The 18,590-nt window shown below is 52.0% G+C and overlaps 1 protein-coding gene across 2 annotated transcripts in view; it reads left to right on the forward strand.

The window, feature by feature from the left end:
* The window catches only part of UCK2 (uridine-cytidine kinase 2), a 69,107-nt gene extending 50,898 nt beyond the window's left edge, over positions 1-18,209 (forward strand). For both annotated transcript variants that reach the window (XM_040635997.1, XM_008685698.2), the window contains exons 4-7: positions 4,809-4,951; positions 10,832-10,929; positions 13,071-13,119; positions 14,357-18,209. In XM_040635997.1, coding sequence (XP_040491931.1) covers positions 4,809-4,951; positions 10,832-10,929; positions 13,071-13,119; positions 14,357-14,496 — 430 coding nt within the window. In that variant the 3' untranslated portion in view covers positions 14,497-18,209. The remainder of the gene's footprint in view (positions 1-4,808; positions 4,952-10,831; positions 10,930-13,070; positions 13,120-14,356) is intronic.
* The last annotated feature ends 381 nt before the right edge of the window (positions 18,210-18,590 follow it).

The raw sequence follows: 18,590 nt of genomic DNA on the forward strand, positions 1-18,590 counted from the left end.
AAGCTCCCTCGAGCCTCCCAGGACTCTGTGCTCACTCTGTCTCCTTGGGGACTTCCCAGGCGGACTCTAAACTTCTGAATGGCATTTAAAGCACGCGTAGTTGCTCCTTATTCTGGGCTAGTAATTGGTCAGTAAGTGTTGTTTTCAGCACTGTGCTGTTTTGAAAGTTTCTCCCACCTGCTTTTCATCCTTCCTTCTTGGTTCCTTTCTTTCATTCTCTCGAGTGGAATTCTTTTTTTTTAATGGGAAATTAGATTTCATGCATCTTTCACTACCAAATGTCTCTATAATTAGAAGCCCATCTTTATCTCCCTGTGTGTCCTTTAGTTCATATCTCAGCCCGCCATCAGTGCGGGATTCCTCACATGTTCTGTGCCTTTCCCAGAACTTGAGGTGTGGCAAAGATTGGTTGGAGGAGGAAGGGAGTGAACACATTGTGCTGGAAAGCCAGGGTGCTTAGCGCCTCCCCTTCATCCCTCACCGGTATCTTCTGAAGCGTGTCCTACTATGGACCAGATGCTACTGTGCCGAAAACTCAAAGAACAAGATGCACCTCCAGCATCAAACCACCACAGACCGTGCAGGCAAAAAGAGGTTTAGTATAGGAATTGGAGCTAATAAGAGTGTAGAGGGGGCTGCTGGGAGAGCTAAGATCTGGGAGGCTGTAGTCTGAGGCATTGGAGAAGAAGCCAGGGTCCGTGGCAAGTCTAAGAAGCTGCCAGATCTGTGCCCCAGCCTCCAAGGGCGGGGGGAGACTTGTGGAGTGTCTGCAAAAGTTGCCTTGTGTGGCTGTTAAGGTCCCCTAAAAATTATGTGGGTTTTGTTTCATCTTCTACATTTCCCATTGGCAAAGCACCCTGGGACCCAGAGGGAAAAGGATTCTGGGAATTGTAGTTTCTTGCCTTAGCAGGGAGTGGGGGTGATGTCCTGTCCACAAGAGACCCACAGGGAGCCCGCCAGCTCTCAGGTCCAGGGCGGAGCCCTGCTGCGGAATTAAAATGCAGCTTGATAACTAAGGTAAGGGCCCATGGTGAAATGTGAAGGAGGGAGGGAGGGCTGGAGTATTTAGAGCAGGTTGTATAGAGGGGGCGATATTTAAGCTGTATATTGGAAAGCATAAGAAGTCGTTGGAGAAGGGGATTTTCAAGGTAAACGGGTCGGGAAGCATTTCAGGGATGAGCTTGGTGGGGAATTGCATCTGGTTAGGAGTGGCAGGATGGGGGTGAGTGTGCGGAAGAGTGGCTAGGAGGCAGGCCCCAGAGAGGAGACGGCTAGAGCGCCAACATGTTGGCAGTAAGGAGTCCCAGACGGCTGTTATGTGGGAGCAGATCATTCTGGTGGCAGGAAGAGAGGATCCACAGTGTTATTTATGAAGCCCTTGGAGTAGTAGCCCAGGTGAGAGACTCCTAAGGGCCCGAGGTCAGGCGGTGGTTGGCAGGAGGCAGGACCTGACCAGATAGAAAGGGGGGGGGTGTAGCCTGTGCAGCAGGAGGGGTTCACGGATTAACAAAAGAAACCGCAGCAGAATTCCCCATCTAGATGTGATTCACTTTTTCTTCCTCCTGATTCCTTTCAGACCACATATTTTATAACCCTATTTTTCGGTGGCCCACAGCCCATCTCTTTGTGAAACTTCTCCTGACCACTTTTGACCACAGCAGTCCCTCCACTCTCAAGGGCCACTTGTTAGGGACCCAGCTGTTCAGAGTTTACTGCTCCCGACCATCCACGCGCCTTTTCATGGGGGTGTACAAACAGATGTTGGACTAAGAGGAGACTCTTGTTTGCTGTAAATACCCTGCTCTGACCTTGCCCTTCCTCATAAGCCAAACGAGAGGCTTGGATTTAGGGTATCTCAGATGCTCTCATAGTCTCGGTATCTCATGTGGACTTCCCAGCCAGACTCTGAACGTCTGCACAGAATATTGCACCAAGCATGGCTCCTCGTGTGTTCTGGGCTGGTGGTTCCTCAGTAGACGTGTTGTTAGCTCTGGGCTGTTTTGAAGGGTGCTCCTCCCGAGATGGACCTGCTCCCTTGGGAAGGGCTCGAGTCCAGGTTCTTGGGGTACCAACACCAGCACACACTTACGTTCACCCTGCTTTCCCGGGATTGATGAGGCATGTTTGTTGAGTTAGAAAACCACCTGTTCCCTGTTCATGCTTCTCCACTAGGTGTCCTGACCAGCACACGTACACCTCGCACGGTCACGGTGACTCTGGTAGTATGTTTTCCAGACGGAGCCCTGGGCGTCCCAGCCAAGACTTTGCACCCTCCTTCGTGCAGGGCAGTTGCCCACGGTGGCTTGTAATTTTACTCACTCACTGGTCCTTTCTTCTACCCATTTCCCTTCTGAACTCTGTCTGGTTAAGTTCTTTGTCCTAAACCACGGTGGGCAGGCGCCCTGTTTTCTGGTAGCTGACATTCCTCCAGACTGGTGCTCCTCACCCCTGGCCACTTGTTAGAAACACTTGGGGTGGTTTTATAAAACACCAGCACTCTGGCTCTACCCCAGATGAATGAAATCAGAGCCCCGCAGGGTAGGGCCCAGGCATACATTTTTTTAAAGATTCTATTTATTTGAGAGAGAGAGGGAGAGCACGTGTGTGTGTGCACGTGCAAGGGGGGGGCGCGCAGAGGGAAAGGGAGAGAGAATCTTTTTTTTTTTTTTTTTTGAAGATTTTATTTATTTATTTGACAGAGAGACAGCCAGCGAGAGAGGGAACACAAGCAGGGGGTGTGGGAGAGGAAGAAGCAGGCTCCTAGTGGAGGAACCCGATGCGGGGCTTGACCCCAGGATTCTGGGATCATGCCCTGAGCCGAAGGCAGATGCTTAACGACTGAGCCACCTAGGTGCCCCAGGGAGAGAGAATCTTAAGCAGACTCCACGCTCAGCACAGAGTCTCGGTCTCACGACTTTTTTTTTTTTTTAAACAATTATTTTCTTTCTTTCTTTCTTTTTTTTTTTTTTAAGATTTTATTTATTCATTTGACAGAGAGAGAGACAGCCAGCAAGAGAGGGAACACAAGCAGGGGGAGTGGGAGAGGAAGAAGCAGGCTCCCAGCGGAAGAGCCTGATGTGGGGCTCGATCCCAGAATGCCGGGATCACGCCCTGAGCCGAAGGCAGACCCTTAACGACTGAGCCACCCAGGCGCCCCTCAGTCTCACGACCTTGACAACACAACCTGAGCCGAAACCAAGAGTCTGTCTCTTAACCGACTGAGCCACCCAGGCACCCGCGGCCGTACATATTTTTTTTTTTTTAAAGATTTTATTTATTTATTTATTTGACAGAGAGACAGCCAGCGAGAGAGGGAACACAAGCAGGGGGAGTGGGAGAAGAAGAAGCAGGCTCATAGCAGAGGAGCCTGATGTGGGGCTCGATCCCAGAACGCCAGGATCACGCCCTGAGCCGAAGGCAGACGCTTAACCGCTGTGCCACCCAGGCGCCCCCGTACATATTTTTTTTTAAAGCGCCCCAGATGATTCTGTGTGCATCCATGTCACATCACTGTTCTAGAGTCTCCTAATCTTACTCACCCGGTCCTCTTCTGTTGTCTCTTATGGCTCATTATTCTGCCACTTTGGTAGTCGCTTCAGTAGTGCCTGCCTTAGAACTTAGACAGGAACCCAAGGGTCTGAGCTAATAAGGAATCAAAGAGTGTTTACAGGAGGGAAGTTCAGGGCATCCTCTTGCGTGGGCAGCTGCTGACTTCCCTATGTTTGTACAGAAAAACCCATTGTCTTAAGGAACCATAAAAAATTTTGTTTTATTTGGTTTTATTCCTCAATGTCCGCATGAGTAGTAAACTTTGCACTGGTAACTACTACTTTCCTTTCAATGACTTTCGAGCAAGGGGCAGTAGGTGATGGTTAGGACAGAAGCAGATGGAGACACTGTGGGCTAGATGGAGAGGTATAGCGCACCCCTGCCTCACTGAGGAGGAGGAGGGGGAGGAGGAGGAGCATCTGCAGCCCCGGACCCACAGCCGCCGTGCTGCTGGAGGTGGAGCCAGGCCAGACGGAGCTCCGGAGGCTTTCCTTCCCCTTAGATGCTTCCTCTCCTCTCTCCTCTTCTGCGCAACTTCCTTTTTTCTGCCTCCTTCTCTCTGGTCCCTTCCTGCCTCCTTCAGTTGCCTCTGGACAGGGGAGGGGTGGGGCTGTTGGGAGAAGACTGTGAGTTTCTGTTTGTGAAAGTTCAATGTTAGCTTCCATAAATGCCGAGCCTGAGAGCATTCCTGGAGACGCCTCCAGAGAAAAGAAGAAATCACATCTGCTTCTGTCTGTCTCTGTTGTGCGTTCAACAGCACGTTTTGTTACTCCAAGGAGAGGGACAACTGCCTTCTATTTCTGCTTTATAGGGAGAGCTCAGAAGAGCTAGCCAGAGGGGCACCTGGGTGGCACAGCGGTTAAGCGTCTGCCTTCGGCTCAGGGCGTGATCCCGGCGTTATGGGATCGAGGCCCACATCAGGCTCCTCTGCTATGAGCCTGCTTCTTCCTCTCCCACTCTCCCTGCTTGTGTTCCCTCTCTCGCTGGCTGTCTCTATCTCTGTCAAATAAATAAATAAAATCTTTAAAAAAAAAAAAAAAAAAAAGAAGAGCTAGCCAGAGGAGACCTTTGCCCCGGTCGTGGTGGCCGTTTGGTCGGTCTTCAGTGGTGGTCCAAGGGCCCTGCAAGGCTGCGTTAGCTTCCCCCTTTTGGTCCTGCTATCGGTCTACGGGGAGGGGACCCCAGAATCAGACACCGCTGTCCTCCTCCCTTTGCTCACCCTGCCTGGTCCGGCCCGTCATCTGCTGTGTGCTTTGCAGGAAGGAGGAGACGGTCACTGTGTACCCCGCGGATGTGGTGCTCTTCGAAGGGATCCTGGCCTTCTACTCCCAGGAGGTGCGAGACCTCTTCCAGATGAAGCTTTTCGTGGACACAGATGCGGACACCCGGCTCTCCCGCAGAGGTGTGTTCTAGAAGCCTCCAGTGGCCCCGTTGGTGGCCCAGTCCAGCTGAGTCAGTTCAGTCCCAGGATGTCCTGCTGCTCAAACATTTGGTGACATCTGAGAAGGGATTAGTCACTGTTTTGGATAACGAAAGGCTTGTGAGGTCACGGAGATGAAATCAGAAGTTTATGTTGTGGTTTTGCTGGAAAACTTTGATTAAATGCCCAGTTCTTTATGGTTTTCCCACAGGCATCGTAATCAAGACAGAGCTAACTAGGATGTCTGGGGGCAGGAATCCCTAGTGCCCGCAGCGCTGGGCAGCTTGTCCCCACCAGCCTGCTTCTAGCCCTTTATTTTCCAGAAAGCTCTATGGAGGTTTGGTCACTCTCTCCAGGCAGCTGCGGAGCAAAGTCGCTTGGTCTTTGCCTCTGCAGGCCTTACGGAGGGCGTGCCTGTGAAGGTCCCCACACCTGGTGTCCTGAGGGACAGCTGCCCTTTGGTGGGGAGTGGAGCCCATGAATTCAGCCCTGTAGGACATTGAGTGGAGCCCTTGCTTCCACTAGGGCATCAGGAGGCTTCATGGGGGATGTGGTAGGGTGATGATGCTGACAACCCAAGAAATTACACAGTGCAAATACAGACACGCAGGGCCTGTTCCGGGAAGCAGGAAGCTGGAGTTCCTAGAGGGCTGTCCAGAGAGATGCTGGAAATTGCTTGAGGCGGATTACGGGGACTGTGGCTTCCAATTTGGCCTCTGGTTGATGAGGGAGAGCTACCAAGGGGTTTTGAGCAGGGCACGCGAAAGGGCCTCAGCTCTCTGTTGGGAGATGACTCTGATGGAGGGAGTGGGAGTGAAGACTGCAGGTAGGGCTGCTGTAGGAGGTGGCAGGGATGAGACGGTACCAGCAGAGTTGGAAAATGACAGCCCCCCGTGGGGGCCGTGGGGGTGGGGGTGGGGGTGAGGAAGACAGCAATGGAAGGTGAGGAAAGGGAGCAAGGCTTCGAATCCCTGTCTCGTGGAAGAGGAACGAGACCCTGGGAGTGACAAGGGTGGCTCCCAGTCCCAGAGCAAATCACGAGCAGATTAGAATTTTATACGTTCCAGCCCAGAGCCTCCTGACTGCAAAGCCTGTGACATTTTCTCTTCTCGGTTCATGAAACAAATTCGTGCTTTATCCACTTAAGTCCTGTCTTTGCAAGAACTATAAATGGAACGAGCGGAATATAGAGAAGTCAGTCCCTGGGTTTTGTCCTCCCAAGGAGTAGTGTCTACACTCTATTAGTGAGTTGTTCCTACACTTCCACTCCCAGGTGGGGTGGGGGAGGGGTAGAGCTCTGCGGTGGAAGAAAGGAGAGTGGGAGGCCCATATTCTCATCCCACTGCCACGGGCTAGCTTTGTGACTTTGGTGGCTCTTGGGGCTCATGTGACTTCCCAGGCTTGGGTTTCTTTACCAGTCAGGTGAAGGAGACAGGCCTGTTTTTAGGGTCATGACTTTGGCCAGAAAAGAGTTGCATGGTCTTTTTTAATAGATAATCAAGGCCTGAGTCGATAGTCCCTCACGCATCTGCCCCAGGACCTGGTTGTATCGCCTTGGTCCCCAAACCCAGGTCCTGCCTTGGTCGATCTCAGTGTCCCCATGAGTCTGTCAAATGAGGCGAGGCAGCGTGATGCCCCAATGTGGGGGGGAGAAATTGGAGTCAGATGAACTGAACTTAAATCCTGATTTCCCCATTTAGATGTGTGACCTCGGGCAGGTTATGTTGTAACCTCTTTGTACCTCATACGTAGGGATACTCGTGTTGGTTGATTATGTATTGATCAGTACCCCTGGGTTGTGAGATGAACGGTAATGCAGGTTAAATGCCTAGCAAGCAGTGCATTAGCTGGTAACAGTGTGTTTAGGTCAGGAGTCTGCTTTGCCCGAGATGGTAGACGTTCCGTTTTCCTGAATTTTCCATCAGGACTGGTCAGAACCTCTGAGTGGTCATCGTGTCCTCAGGAGTTGGTCTCGGGCCTGATCCCATCCTTCGGTCAGCAGGTGGTCCTGAAGTCCGGGGGGTGCAGTTCTGCTTGAGGGAGGAGGGCGGGCGAGCCATGGCACAGGAAACTAGAACCAACTTGGAGAAATACAGAATTCAGAGTCCTTGGCAGTCAGACGATCTTGGCCTCTAATTCAGACAGATCATCATGGCGCCGATGGCACAGATAATTCTCTCTTGCTCTCGTGTACTGGGATCGTTGAGCGCAACGGGTGGGAGACAGGAGGTGATGGTGGCTTTCTGTGGCGTTTCTCCGGTCGCATCCCTGATGCTCCCAGGGAGGCTGCGGCTTTCCCTCTCAGGCCTCTGTCTCGTGTCACCTGCTGGCGAGTCACTTTCCTGGGGGACTTGTGGGGCCTTTCCACACGCTGCTTCTACAAGTTCATTCTCTGTCCATGTAGGACAGAAAATATGCCTGGCATGTGCTTTGTGGGGTGGGAGGGTGGGTTAGTCAGGAGCAGCTGCTGGGCCTCAGAACATTCCTGGAGACTTGAGTTAGGGCCATGGTTTTACCCTCTGCGTGTCACACTTCCTGGGCCTGTGACCCTTGCGGTCAGAGTTGACTGTGCAACGGGGGATTTGCCTTTGAGCCATGCAGCCTTGGAGAAACACTTACTCCATCACGGGAACCCCTCATACTTCAGGGGTATTGGCTTCTTCCAGCTTTCACCTTCCCTCCATGTGTGCTATTTACTCTAACCCACCTTTGAATTTGGGGACAGGGAAGAACTGAGACAGTGGACCAAGGAGGCTGACGCCTACTCTCTCTCCTGCTCTAATTCTCTGTGTCCAGTTCCCATAGCTTCTGGGCCGCCGTGGACCTTGAGATAATCAATCTGTTCTGTTACTAGAGAACATATTTCCTCGACGAATTTTTAAAGTGAATTGACTGAACCATTGAGGAATTATATTTATTCTGGGTCCTTCTAAATCTTGTTCTTGGCTTTGGCTGACCAGAGGAGCTCTGGTGGCTTTGGAAGGGCGGGGGTGAGAGCCAAATAGGGAAGGTGGGCAGATGGGTAGTTTCCTGCCCTTTCTGCCCCCTTCAGAAAGGGCCTTTCCTTTCCAAGCAAGTGTGCCGGGTCAGAGTGATGATCAGGGAGCCGGCTTTGAGTCCCTGGAGTGTCCGGTTTGTGCCAAGACCTTGTTCTGACTCAGGCCTTGGCTTGGCCCTGTTTCCTGACTTCGCCTGAGGAGCAGGGCACTTCGGTGCGGTGAACTGGCTGGCCTTGTGTTGTCCTTGGCTCGAGGAGGGGTCTCGGGCTGTTCGAGGTGATAACTCAGTAGAAGGCTCTCGGGGAGCAGAGGTGGGTGATGCCTTTTGATTTTGCACATTCCCAATGTCTGGGCAACATTCTCACCCATTTCCTGTTTCCTTTTCCAGGGTAGAAACTGGAGGATGGCTCCCTGTCTTCTCTGTTTCTCCCTCTCCACTATGTCTTCCCACGTGTCTGTGCCCTGCTGTCCCTCCCGCACTGCACCCCCCACTCCCACCTTTCCCCTGCTCTGCGGGACCCCCTGCTCTCAGCTGGGTCTGCCCTGCTCCCCGAGCTCCCCTGAGTTCACAGACGCTGCCCTCCCAGGGGCCTGCTCTGTCAGGGAAGCTTCCCAGATTCTGTTACTGTCATAGTCTGTGGCCAAAACTTAGGTTTATTGAACGCATACTATGTACCAGCCACAGTGCAGAAGGGTTTTCTGTACATCCCCCTGTCTTTGGAGTAACGACTTCATGAGGAAGTCTCTGTGTATCGTGTCTCTATTTTACAGTTAAGGAAAATGAGACTCACAGAGGTCAAGTCACCTGTCTAAGGTCACAGAGGTAAGAGTGGGGTCAGGATTGCAACCCGGTCCGTGTTGCCTGCCTTGCTCCAGATGGCGGACCGAGGGGTAGCTTGGGCCCTAGAGTGGCCTCAGTGTGACTGTCCTGCTCCCCGCGCTGTCCCCTGGCGCATACATCACGCGGTGGCGGAGCAGGGGGCGCTGTCAGGGCTGCAGGTGACAAGGGAGTCGCAGGCAGGGGCCGAGGGCAGCGGGAAAGCTGGGTGAGAGCCCGTGTGTGCGTGTGTGCGTGCCAGGGGAAGGACACGGCGCTCACGCTGCTCACGCCGGCCGCACTTGTGTGAAAAGCACGTCTTGTGCAACAAACACATCAGGGCTTCTAAGTACAAGTGCCGGGCGTGTGTTTGTTTTTTCCCCCAGCTCTGATACCCTTTGCCCTGGCTTCCTTTTTTCTTTGTACTTTATCTGGGGACGTGAAGAATTGGAGGCTACACTGGCTGTATGTTTTGGCCGAGGGGAGCCCGTTAGCGGGCATGCCAGGGCTCCGGAGGCCTGTGGGGGTGAGGCACGTGGCGGCTGCTCGGCCTCCTCCGTGGCCCCGTCTCCCTGGCAGAGCCGCCGGCACTGCCCCTCCCCCCACCCATGTCCGAATGCCGGAGAACACCATTTCCTGGCTGGGGGAGGCACCTCCTCTAGCCTTGGGGGCCGGGAGGGGCTGTGAGGCAAGTCCTGACACACGAACCACCAGCCACCAGTGACCAGGGTTCCTGCGGAGAAATCTCCTTTTAAATGGGGGGGCTGGTAAAAGGGTCAGGAGGTCTAGCAGTGTCACCTGACCCTCTGGAATGTGGTCCTCTAGTCATCTAATCGTCCAGATTCCGCACCAGCCTGAATCCTAACCCTGACAGCCTCCCTCTTTCATGCCCCTGCCTGCCTGCCTGCCTCCCTGCGTGCGTGCATGTATGCGTGGACGCACGGAATTTTCTAGAGACATGGCTGTCCAGAAATGCACTCACAAGTATTCCCTAGTTGGTTTGCAGTGAGGTTCATCCTCTTCGGAGTCTGTAACCTGAGAAATGGTCAAGAGGAGCCAAGGAGCCTTCACAAATGATTGCTGATGGTCAGGGTCCCCTCTGGATCGGGGTGGAAGATGGCGCAGCTGTGGCACTGAGATTTGCAGCTACACCTGTAGGGAGAGGCTGTTTTGATGGAGAGACTCTCCTTCCAGACTCTCACTACCGAGTTTGGGGGGGAAACTGAGGCTCAGGGCGGTTAGTGCAGAGTGGCAGAGCCAGGATTCCAGTCCCTTGGATGGTCAGGCCCTTTTCTGGTTTTTGACGAAAGACTCTATTACAATAATAAAGGTGTTGGATGGATGAAAGCCCCTGAATGATCCTGTCCCAGATGAAGAAGGTAGAAGATGGTGAGCGAGGATCCACCCGGGTGGCTTTATACCTCCAGCCCACCATTTCCAAAACCATGGTGTTGTCATGTTTCACTGAGTGGTTTTCTATTTGCAAGCCTCCGTGCTTGAGGTTAGCAGGAATGGCTGATCACAGCTGGACCGCCTGCCTGCCCTCCACCCCTCTAGGGGCTGGCATGTGGCGGGAGCCAGGCATGATAAGGTGGCACGTCAGCGGTAGGTCAGTGCCCTGCTCACAGGTAAGTAAGTGCAAGGGGACGGCATCCAGGTGAACAAGGGAGCCCCACCGCCTCTCTGGGCCCCATCTGCTCCCTGTTACGAGCTCCGCAGGACTGTCCTGCTTTTTATGTTGTTCACACTGAAATTTTATTTGGGTCAAATGCTGCTTGCAACCAGAAGACTGCTGGCTGAGGCTGGACAGCCTTTTGCTTCAGAGATCCTTATGTCATGGCCAAATTTGACTATAGCAATAAAAATGTAACTTGTTTTTCTTGAAGCTGCTGCTGACCTGCTCTTGGTCAAGTCTCTCAGGAATCCGGCTTGTGAATCATCCAGAGTAATTGTGGAGTCCATGTGAGCCTGGTCTGCCTCACGAAGGGTGGACATGTGTTGGCTCATGCACCATTTTCTTGATTCTTGTTTTTCCTTTTCTTATAGTATTAAGGGACATCAGCGAAAGAGGGAGGGACCTTGAGCAGATTTTATCTCAGTACATTACGTTCGTCAAGCCTGCCTTTGAGGAATTCTGCTTGCCAGTGAGTTGTGTTCTTGGTTTGTTTTTTGTTGAATTTAGAATTTAAAACTGAATTGCACACAGAAAGGTATGTAAGTTGATGGAGCCCCCAGCCCAAATTTCATTCCTCTCTGAATGATCCTCTGTCCTCCAGTCCCAAGAAAGGGCAGCCTTTGAGGCTTTGTGTTTTCTGGGAGATGTAGGCCGCCATCTTTGTCAGAATGGTCCTTCAGGGTCCGGCTGTCTGACTCCAACCAGCTCTGCACTCCTTGCTTGGTGGGCTCAAGGTGTGAGGGTACGCCATATCTAAGCATAGACTCGGCCATTGGGATCTTCAGAAGGTCTGTGATGGTTGCAGTTATTGGTGCAGGGAGGGCTCAGCAACAGGTTATTTCCTTCTGAATCTCTTCTGCCACTGCATTGAGAGACACACTCCCCCCCCCCCAAGCTTGTCTTTGGCCCCTGTATTAGCTCCCCTGTGGGAAGTGTCCTGCCATGCTGGAATAAGCTTCCATACGTCTGCCCTGGCACAGGCTCATCATTCCTCCTGTGGCAGCTGGGAACTCTCTGGGGAGGTGGCTTACAGAGAAGGAAGGTTGGGGATATGGGGAATTTTCAGCGTTTAGTGAATCAGCCCTCGGCACAGGAAACACTCTTGGCTTCATGGGGACGGACAGGTGAGTGTTGAGGGAGGGCCACCAGGGACAAGAGATGTGGAGTGGTGTGGGTGGAGGGGTAGTGGTAGAGGAAGATGTAAGAGATGATGTCGTTTGAGAGGAAGTGTTTACCTCAGGAGATGCCCGCACCTGTGTTGTGTGTCTTTACCAGGTTGGCCTCACCATGGTCTAACTCCGTAACGATTTATAATTAAGCTGTAAGAGAGAGTGGGGAGACGTTGGGACTTAGCCTGATCTTGGGTGATCTCTTTTGGGAGACTGGGATCTGAGGGCATTGAGAAGAGGTGTAGAGTGAGGCCGAGTGTGGGAATTTCTCTGTTTCTCCTAGTAATGAACTTCTTTCTTTCTCCTGGAAAAGTATGATCTCAAACTATCTGTTCCTTCAAGTCGGTTAGTAGATTTTGCGTCAAACCAGACTAGACTTTTGTTTTAGACTGGGGACAGGTGGACTTTCTGAGTCAGCCTGAGTAATGCTGATGCCCTGTTCATTCCCCTGGAGAGGACTGGGTCACAGGATTAGGTTTCTGGGCAGAGAGCAGAGGGAGTGGAGAAGCTAGGAAATTCTGTCCATTCACCTATCTGTCTGAGGACTTCTCCTGCTCTTTTTACCTTAATACTAGCGCAAGGTAAACTTACTATTGGACATAAATTAGAGTTACCTGCCAATTTTCTGCTGTTTTACTTAGTTGTAACGGAGCTTAAAATTCTGCATATTTTCTGGGTGGTTTCTGCTTGTTCCCACCGTCCAGCCACTCTGCTCAGGGAAGATCAGGTCATTCCTGTGTAAGCCAGGAGCTCGGATCTGATGAATTGTCTGCCTAGTTCAGGTTGGGTTTGGGCCTGACACAGTTGCACGTGAACGGTTTCAGTACAGAAGATGCCCATGTGCTGAAGGCATTTTTTTGTGATCTTATCCTAAACTTGGGTCATACACCAGAACACAGTTATTTGTAAAGTGGTCTACAAAATCCCAGTAAAAGAAGAAAACAAAAAGGGGACTATATCTAATTGTGGCTTTACTTTTTTTTTTTTTTTTTTTAAGTGTGATAACAGAGCCAATGAAAATGGTCATCAGGGGGGTTATTTTTCTTGGGTTTACCCTTGCGATAGGATCAGTGGTGTCCCCTTTCAGACTGTGTGTAGAAGTCCAAGGTGAACCACTTTCCTTTTCAATTTGGGTCTTTTCTAATTCATATTTTTCTTAGTAGGGAGGAGGCAGTGATGAGTTCGGTTTCAGAGACCATGTTCTGTGTGCATGTCATAAGCTTAAACACTATTAAAATATTAATAATGAGAAATCAAGAGAGGTGATTTATTGTAATTTAGATAAAGGGGATAAAAAATACTATGTTTGCAGCCTCAAGCTGCCACGCGCTGGGGTCACTGGTAGGAAGGCTGACCCTTTTCTCATAGACCCTCAAGAGAGGCTTGGGGTCACTTTGTCTGGGATTCCTCTTTAATGTGTTGTGAATATCTTTCTCCACAGACAAAGAAATACGCTGACGTGATCATTCCTAGAGGTGCAGATAATCTAGGTGAGTCCTGCTGGGGAGTCATCCTGTGGAGCATAGCTTCTACCCTATGTCAGTCACACTTTGGGACATGACGCGGTGAGCAAACAAGGCTCCGTGGACGTGGCTGACCCACTGGTCTGCTATTGGGAGGCAGAAGGGGATTTCTGCCTACACGTTTGGGCTTGGGAACAGGCCCCTGTGCATGTGTGTGTCTGGGCATGGTGACAAACAGGAACTCATGCTTCTGTAGCAGAAAGCAGAGGGCTGGAGACGGTCCTCTGCTGTCACTCCTAGCAATGACACTAAGAGGCCTTGCATCCGAGGCCACCTTTTAGCAAAAGCACATTTTCTTCTTAATTTAGAATGACCTGCCATCAAGGTAGCCATTCCGAAAGAGCCGGTTGCATTTATTGATCGATTGATTGGTTTCGGCTTGTCTGAGAAGTAGGGGTACCTCTGGACTGAGGCAGGCTGGGACATGATCTGTGAGAAGTCCCTACCTTCTCGTTCTCTTTTTAATTAATTTCAACTTTCCTCCATTTAAGCAGTTAATTTTTTTGCTGAGCTATTTGGGAGCCCGTCATAGTGATGAATATTTCACTATGTATTTCTTTCTTTTTCTTTTTTTTTTTTAAAGATTTATTTATTTTAGAGAGAGAGCAAGGGGGAGGGGCAGAGGGAGAGGGAGAGAGAGAATTTCGGGCAGACTCCCCACTGAGTGTGGAATGCGACGCGGGGCTCCATCTCATGACCCTGGGATCATGACCTGAGCTGAAACCGAGTCGGATGCCCAGCCGACTGAGCCACCCAGGCGCCCCTCACTGTGTTATTTCTTGAAGAGAAGGGCATTTTCATTCATAGCCATGGAACAGCCATCCCATGCAGAGACGTGAAGATAGATTCGAGGAGTACAGGCCCGTTATTTTGTAAATGGCCCTCCGTTTGGGTTCATCTTTGTTTCCTCGTGATCGGATTCAGTTGATACAACCTGGAGAGATGTTGTGTTGTGTGTTTGTCTGCAGCGTCTGGGAGAGCGCTCTGTCTATTCCATATCTGGTGATGTTAACATCAGTCACTGCTTGGGATGTATCATTTATTTCTAACGCTAAGAACAGAGAGTCCCATCTTACCTTTCCTTTGGAGGAAAGAGCCTTCTGCGGGGATCAGTCTACTTGGGACGGGGAGCTGGTGGGTTCCCTGGTAGAAGGCTTGTCTCCTCCTTGCACTGTCCCTAACATGGCCGCTCTCTGCCCCACAGTGGCCATCAACCTCATTGTGCAGCACATTCAGGACATCCTGAACGGAGGGCTCTCCAAACGGCAGACCAATGGCTATCTCAACGGCTACATCCCTTCACGCAAGAGGCAGTCGTCGGAGTCTAGCAGCCGGCCCCATTGACCCCTGTCTCCTTCAGGCCCAGCCCCTGTCTTCAAGAGACAGGAGGAGGAAGCAGGAGGCACAGTTCGTCCGTATATGTGCTTTCCCAGGACTTTGCTGTATTTAAGAAAACACCATGGAGATGACCTGCCTTTGTTTTTCCTTTTTTGTTTGTTTTTTGTGCTTTGGAGCGGCGAAACGAAACCGAATTTGACCCTGAGCTTAAATGACAAACTGTGCCAACTACTACTGGTGATGCCTAATTATGAATCCAACGTGTAACCAGTTATAAATACATATATATATAAAAGGATCTATTTTTGTGTAAATGTACAAATACTGTAAAGCTGTTTGCTGTAAGTATTGTGTAGGAGGGCCTGTACTTGAGTGTTCGGGACTCGAGCCGGAGTCTCACCGAGGGGCCATGGCCGCTGTATTCCAGGGGGTGGCAGGCTCAGACGTTGGGGGGGGGGGGGGGCGGGCAGTAGAAAAGGGAGGCTCCCAGCTCATGGCTCCCGGGCCTGTGCAGCTCGAGGACAGTGGAGTTGGGAGCCTTGGATTGCCCCTCCCCTGCCAGATGCCATCTTCTTGGAGCTGGAGCTTAATGATGTGTCGACAAAAGATACTCTTTTCTTTTTTTTCCTTTTCTTCTTCTTCTTTTTCTTTTTTCTTTCTTTCTTTTTTTTTTTTTTCTTTTTTGAGTTGAAATTAGGCAAGACCTCAGCTCAAAAATCAAACTCAGGGAAGAGGCCCAATGAGGAGAACAAGTCTTCTGTGTTTTCTTCTTGCCCAGTGCCCCACCTCTGGCTGCCCGGGTAGCTCAGCCACTCCTTCCTGACCCACCTGCTTTTCAGTCTCTCCAAAAGCCAGAGCTGCCTCTCTCTCCTTCCCTGACAGGGATTTGATGGGCTCCCTTCCTGTAAGATGGGGAAGGAGAGAGTAGAACGGTACCTGGTGTGGTGTCTGAGGGAACGCTGGCTCCTCCAGCGCCCACGGTGGCCTCTTGAGTTTGGGCTTTGGTGGAGGACTTCTGCTGGCAGAAGGACAGCCGATGGCCTTTCGCATTGTGGCATGGGGAGTGAGTGGTAGTTTCTGCTCACTGAGGTGCAGGGCCTGGCGACAGGGTGAGGACAGCACACACCTTGCAGCAGGAATGCTCGCTAACAGCATGCTAGCCAAGCAGACGGCCATGGTCACGGGGGAGAGACTTCCACCTCTCCTGAGGGCTCCCTCCTCTTTGGGAGAAGTACAGATCCCTGAAGATTCTTGGTGGAGGGGTGGAGGACATGGGCGGGGGAGACCAAGTGAGATCCAGAAGAGATGATGTGAGAGTCCTAAAGCCTCCACTATTAACTGCAGATGAGCCGGAGCCTTCTTTTCTCTGACCATCTCAGTGCTCAGCAGACGGCGCCTGCAGCCTTCCCATCGCAGCTGCCACCGTCCGAAACGTTTTTGGGGAACCTTCTCCCCCCATTGCCTTCCCAGCCCGCTGGAGCCATTCAGGTACATCTGACACCACATCTCTCTAGTCACACCCAGTCGTCCCTCAGACTCACCACCATCCAGTTTTGATTCCCCCTTTCTGGACTCAATGTGACTCTCACTCTGTTTGGCTGTTTCAAAAACTCAGACCTCCTCCCCGGCAGAGCTTTGCCACCCCTGAGACATTCAGGAGACAGCTGCAGGCTCTGGAGGGAGCTCCCTAAAGTTGGAGCAAGGGAAGGCTCCCGAGGTGCCTACGTCTGAGGCCGGTACTCACCGGGATTAATACGTTCTAGAATGCTTCAGAATCAGTATTCTCTTTCTCGTCATGCCTTGCACGGTTCTGAGATGAAGGGTGGGTGGCAGGCCTGGGTTAGGATCCTGAGGACCCAAGGCCTCTGGCCTTGATGGGGCCTCTCTGTGCTCAGGGGCAGCCCACGCCTGTTTGGGGGAGCCTTGGCCTTTCGGTGGGTAGCACATTCAACTTTACTTGAAGCTCCCAGGTGCCAAACCATTTAGTGCCTTGGCTGTCTGTCCCACTGCCTTGGAAGATGGAGTCTTCTCATCTCTGAGCCTTGACGTTCTTAGCTGCTTCCTCATCTACCTGTGGTGTTGGGACCAAGCCTCCAGTGTCTCTGAGTAGCCCAGTCCTAGGTGGAAAATGGCTCTAGGGCTGCTTGGCCTCCTGGAAAAAAAACATCACCAATCCTTGGTGGTTTGGCTTGGGGCACTGGGCCGTGCTCACTGGGCAATGCTGACAACTCCCTTGGTTCCGTGGCGCACCGTGTCTGGGTCAAGGAAGGGATGAGAAGCTCTGCCCCTGTGTGGCCCCCTCAGCATTTAGCCAACTATCTGAACTTGAGCTTTCTATATGACAAATTCCGGACCTGATATTTTGAGAGTCATTAGATCTCTGATTCCACTGGAGAGTCAGCGGTAGGATCATTAGGCCAGAAACCATGACCCGAGTCCTCTGGGTCCTCTCTGCGGTCCAGGGGGGAGGTACCGACAAGCAGGGTGGGGTAATGTTGGTCTGTGTGCATGGGAGTCCTGTGGCTTCAGAGCTGCCCAGTGGTGCTTGCTTCTTCCTCCCCCTGCCCAGGTATTAACCATAGACTAAGTGTTCAGGGAACAAGCATCCAAGCTTTATGTCGTGGGAAGGCCTGACCTCACACTCCTTTGTGCTAATGGAACTTGTGCGTGCTGACCCAGGTTTCTTTTTCTTGGGCAGCCTGAGGCCAGGAGGGACAGAGAGACTGGAGTCTAGGAGGAGCTCGCAGGTGTTTGAGGCTTTGGTTTGGAGTGGATAGTGTAGGCCCTCGGAGAAGCAGGGATTAGTCAAGGGAATCGCGGAAGAACAGGCCAGGGGCGGGTGGCAGGGGAAGGTCTCCAGTTCATCCTTAAGAGCCCATCATGCTTCCAATAGCCCGCTCTGGTCTTGGCTGCCCAGTGGTCATGTGGATGCCGCCGTCCTGCCTTTCCTGGGCTTGTCACTGGACACTTGTCTCCGTGCCCAGGGCGGACTGCCAGTCTCTCATGAGGCCACTGGGTCAGGCTGAAGGTGCGTGTGCTCCTCAGAGCAGTTGGGAAGCAGGAGGGACTGGAGCCCAGTCGGTTTGTGTATTACCTCCTTTGCTGTCCTTGTTCAACTTCGTGGATTTAGCAGCTTTGACTGTGCTAGCACCTAAGGCCAGCGGAGGGAAGTAGCAGCCTCTGGCAGGGCAGTATTTTCTTCTGCTCTGGAGTCTTGCACCTGCCTGTCAATGATTCCAGCACCAAGGACCTGGGCTGGGTTCGGCAGGCGAGGGCAGGTTCTGGATTGCAGGGCTCTGCCTCTGGGGAGGACCCGCTGGACTTTCCTAACTTCCTTTCACCCTGTCTCAGGGCGGAGTGGGGGAAACAGACTTGGCGTCAGGTACAACAAGGCAGAGAACAGGTTGGGAAAAGCACTGGGGTCAGTCTGGAGCTGAGTTCCCTTAGATCTTTTGTCTCTGGGCCCCGTGCTGCCCTCCTTCAGCCAGGTGGCTGGTGTTCAGATCAGCTTCCTCGCTGCGCTTAGAGGTGGTGCCTCGCTGGTCCTGCCTCAGAACAGGGTGAGTAGCTAAATAAAGACGTAGGCTTTTTTTCTTTCGTTCTTTCTGATGCTTGCTCTTCCTCCTTTTCTTTCTGCCACCCTGCCTTTACTGTTAGTAGTTACAAAAATGACCACATACTATGTACTTTGCTGTAAATAAAGACTGGACAAAAAAAGAGCCAATTGTTGTCTCCTTTGTGGTGTTTGGGCAGGAGGAGCAGTGACGGAGGCCAGCGGGCGCGAGGGCTCAGCGGCTCAGTGGATGTGAGTAGGAGGCTGAATGCACGCAGCCTGCTGTCGCTGAGCCTCGCGGTGCGGGGCTGGACCCCAGACCTCAGCTGTCCTGGAATGCTGGTGAGAGTGCACTTGTGCATTTCTCCTCTGTCCCTGTCTCTGTCCCCAAAACCCAGGGCCAAGGTTTCTGGGAAGCTTCTGATCTGTGGGATGTTCTGGCTCCGTTCTGGCTCCGTATTGCCCAGCTCCTCCCTCACTGCCTGTTCTGGGCCATTCACCACCCCTTCCCTAAACTGCCATGTTGAATCTCCAAGCAACCTTCTAA

The sequence above is a fragment of the Ursus maritimus genome, unplaced genomic scaffold (assembly GCF_017311325.1).
Source record: "Ursus maritimus isolate PB19 unplaced genomic scaffold, ASM1731132v1 scaffold_2, whole genome shotgun sequence".
Lineage (NCBI taxonomy): Eukaryota > Metazoa > Chordata > Mammalia > Carnivora > Ursidae > Ursus > Ursus maritimus.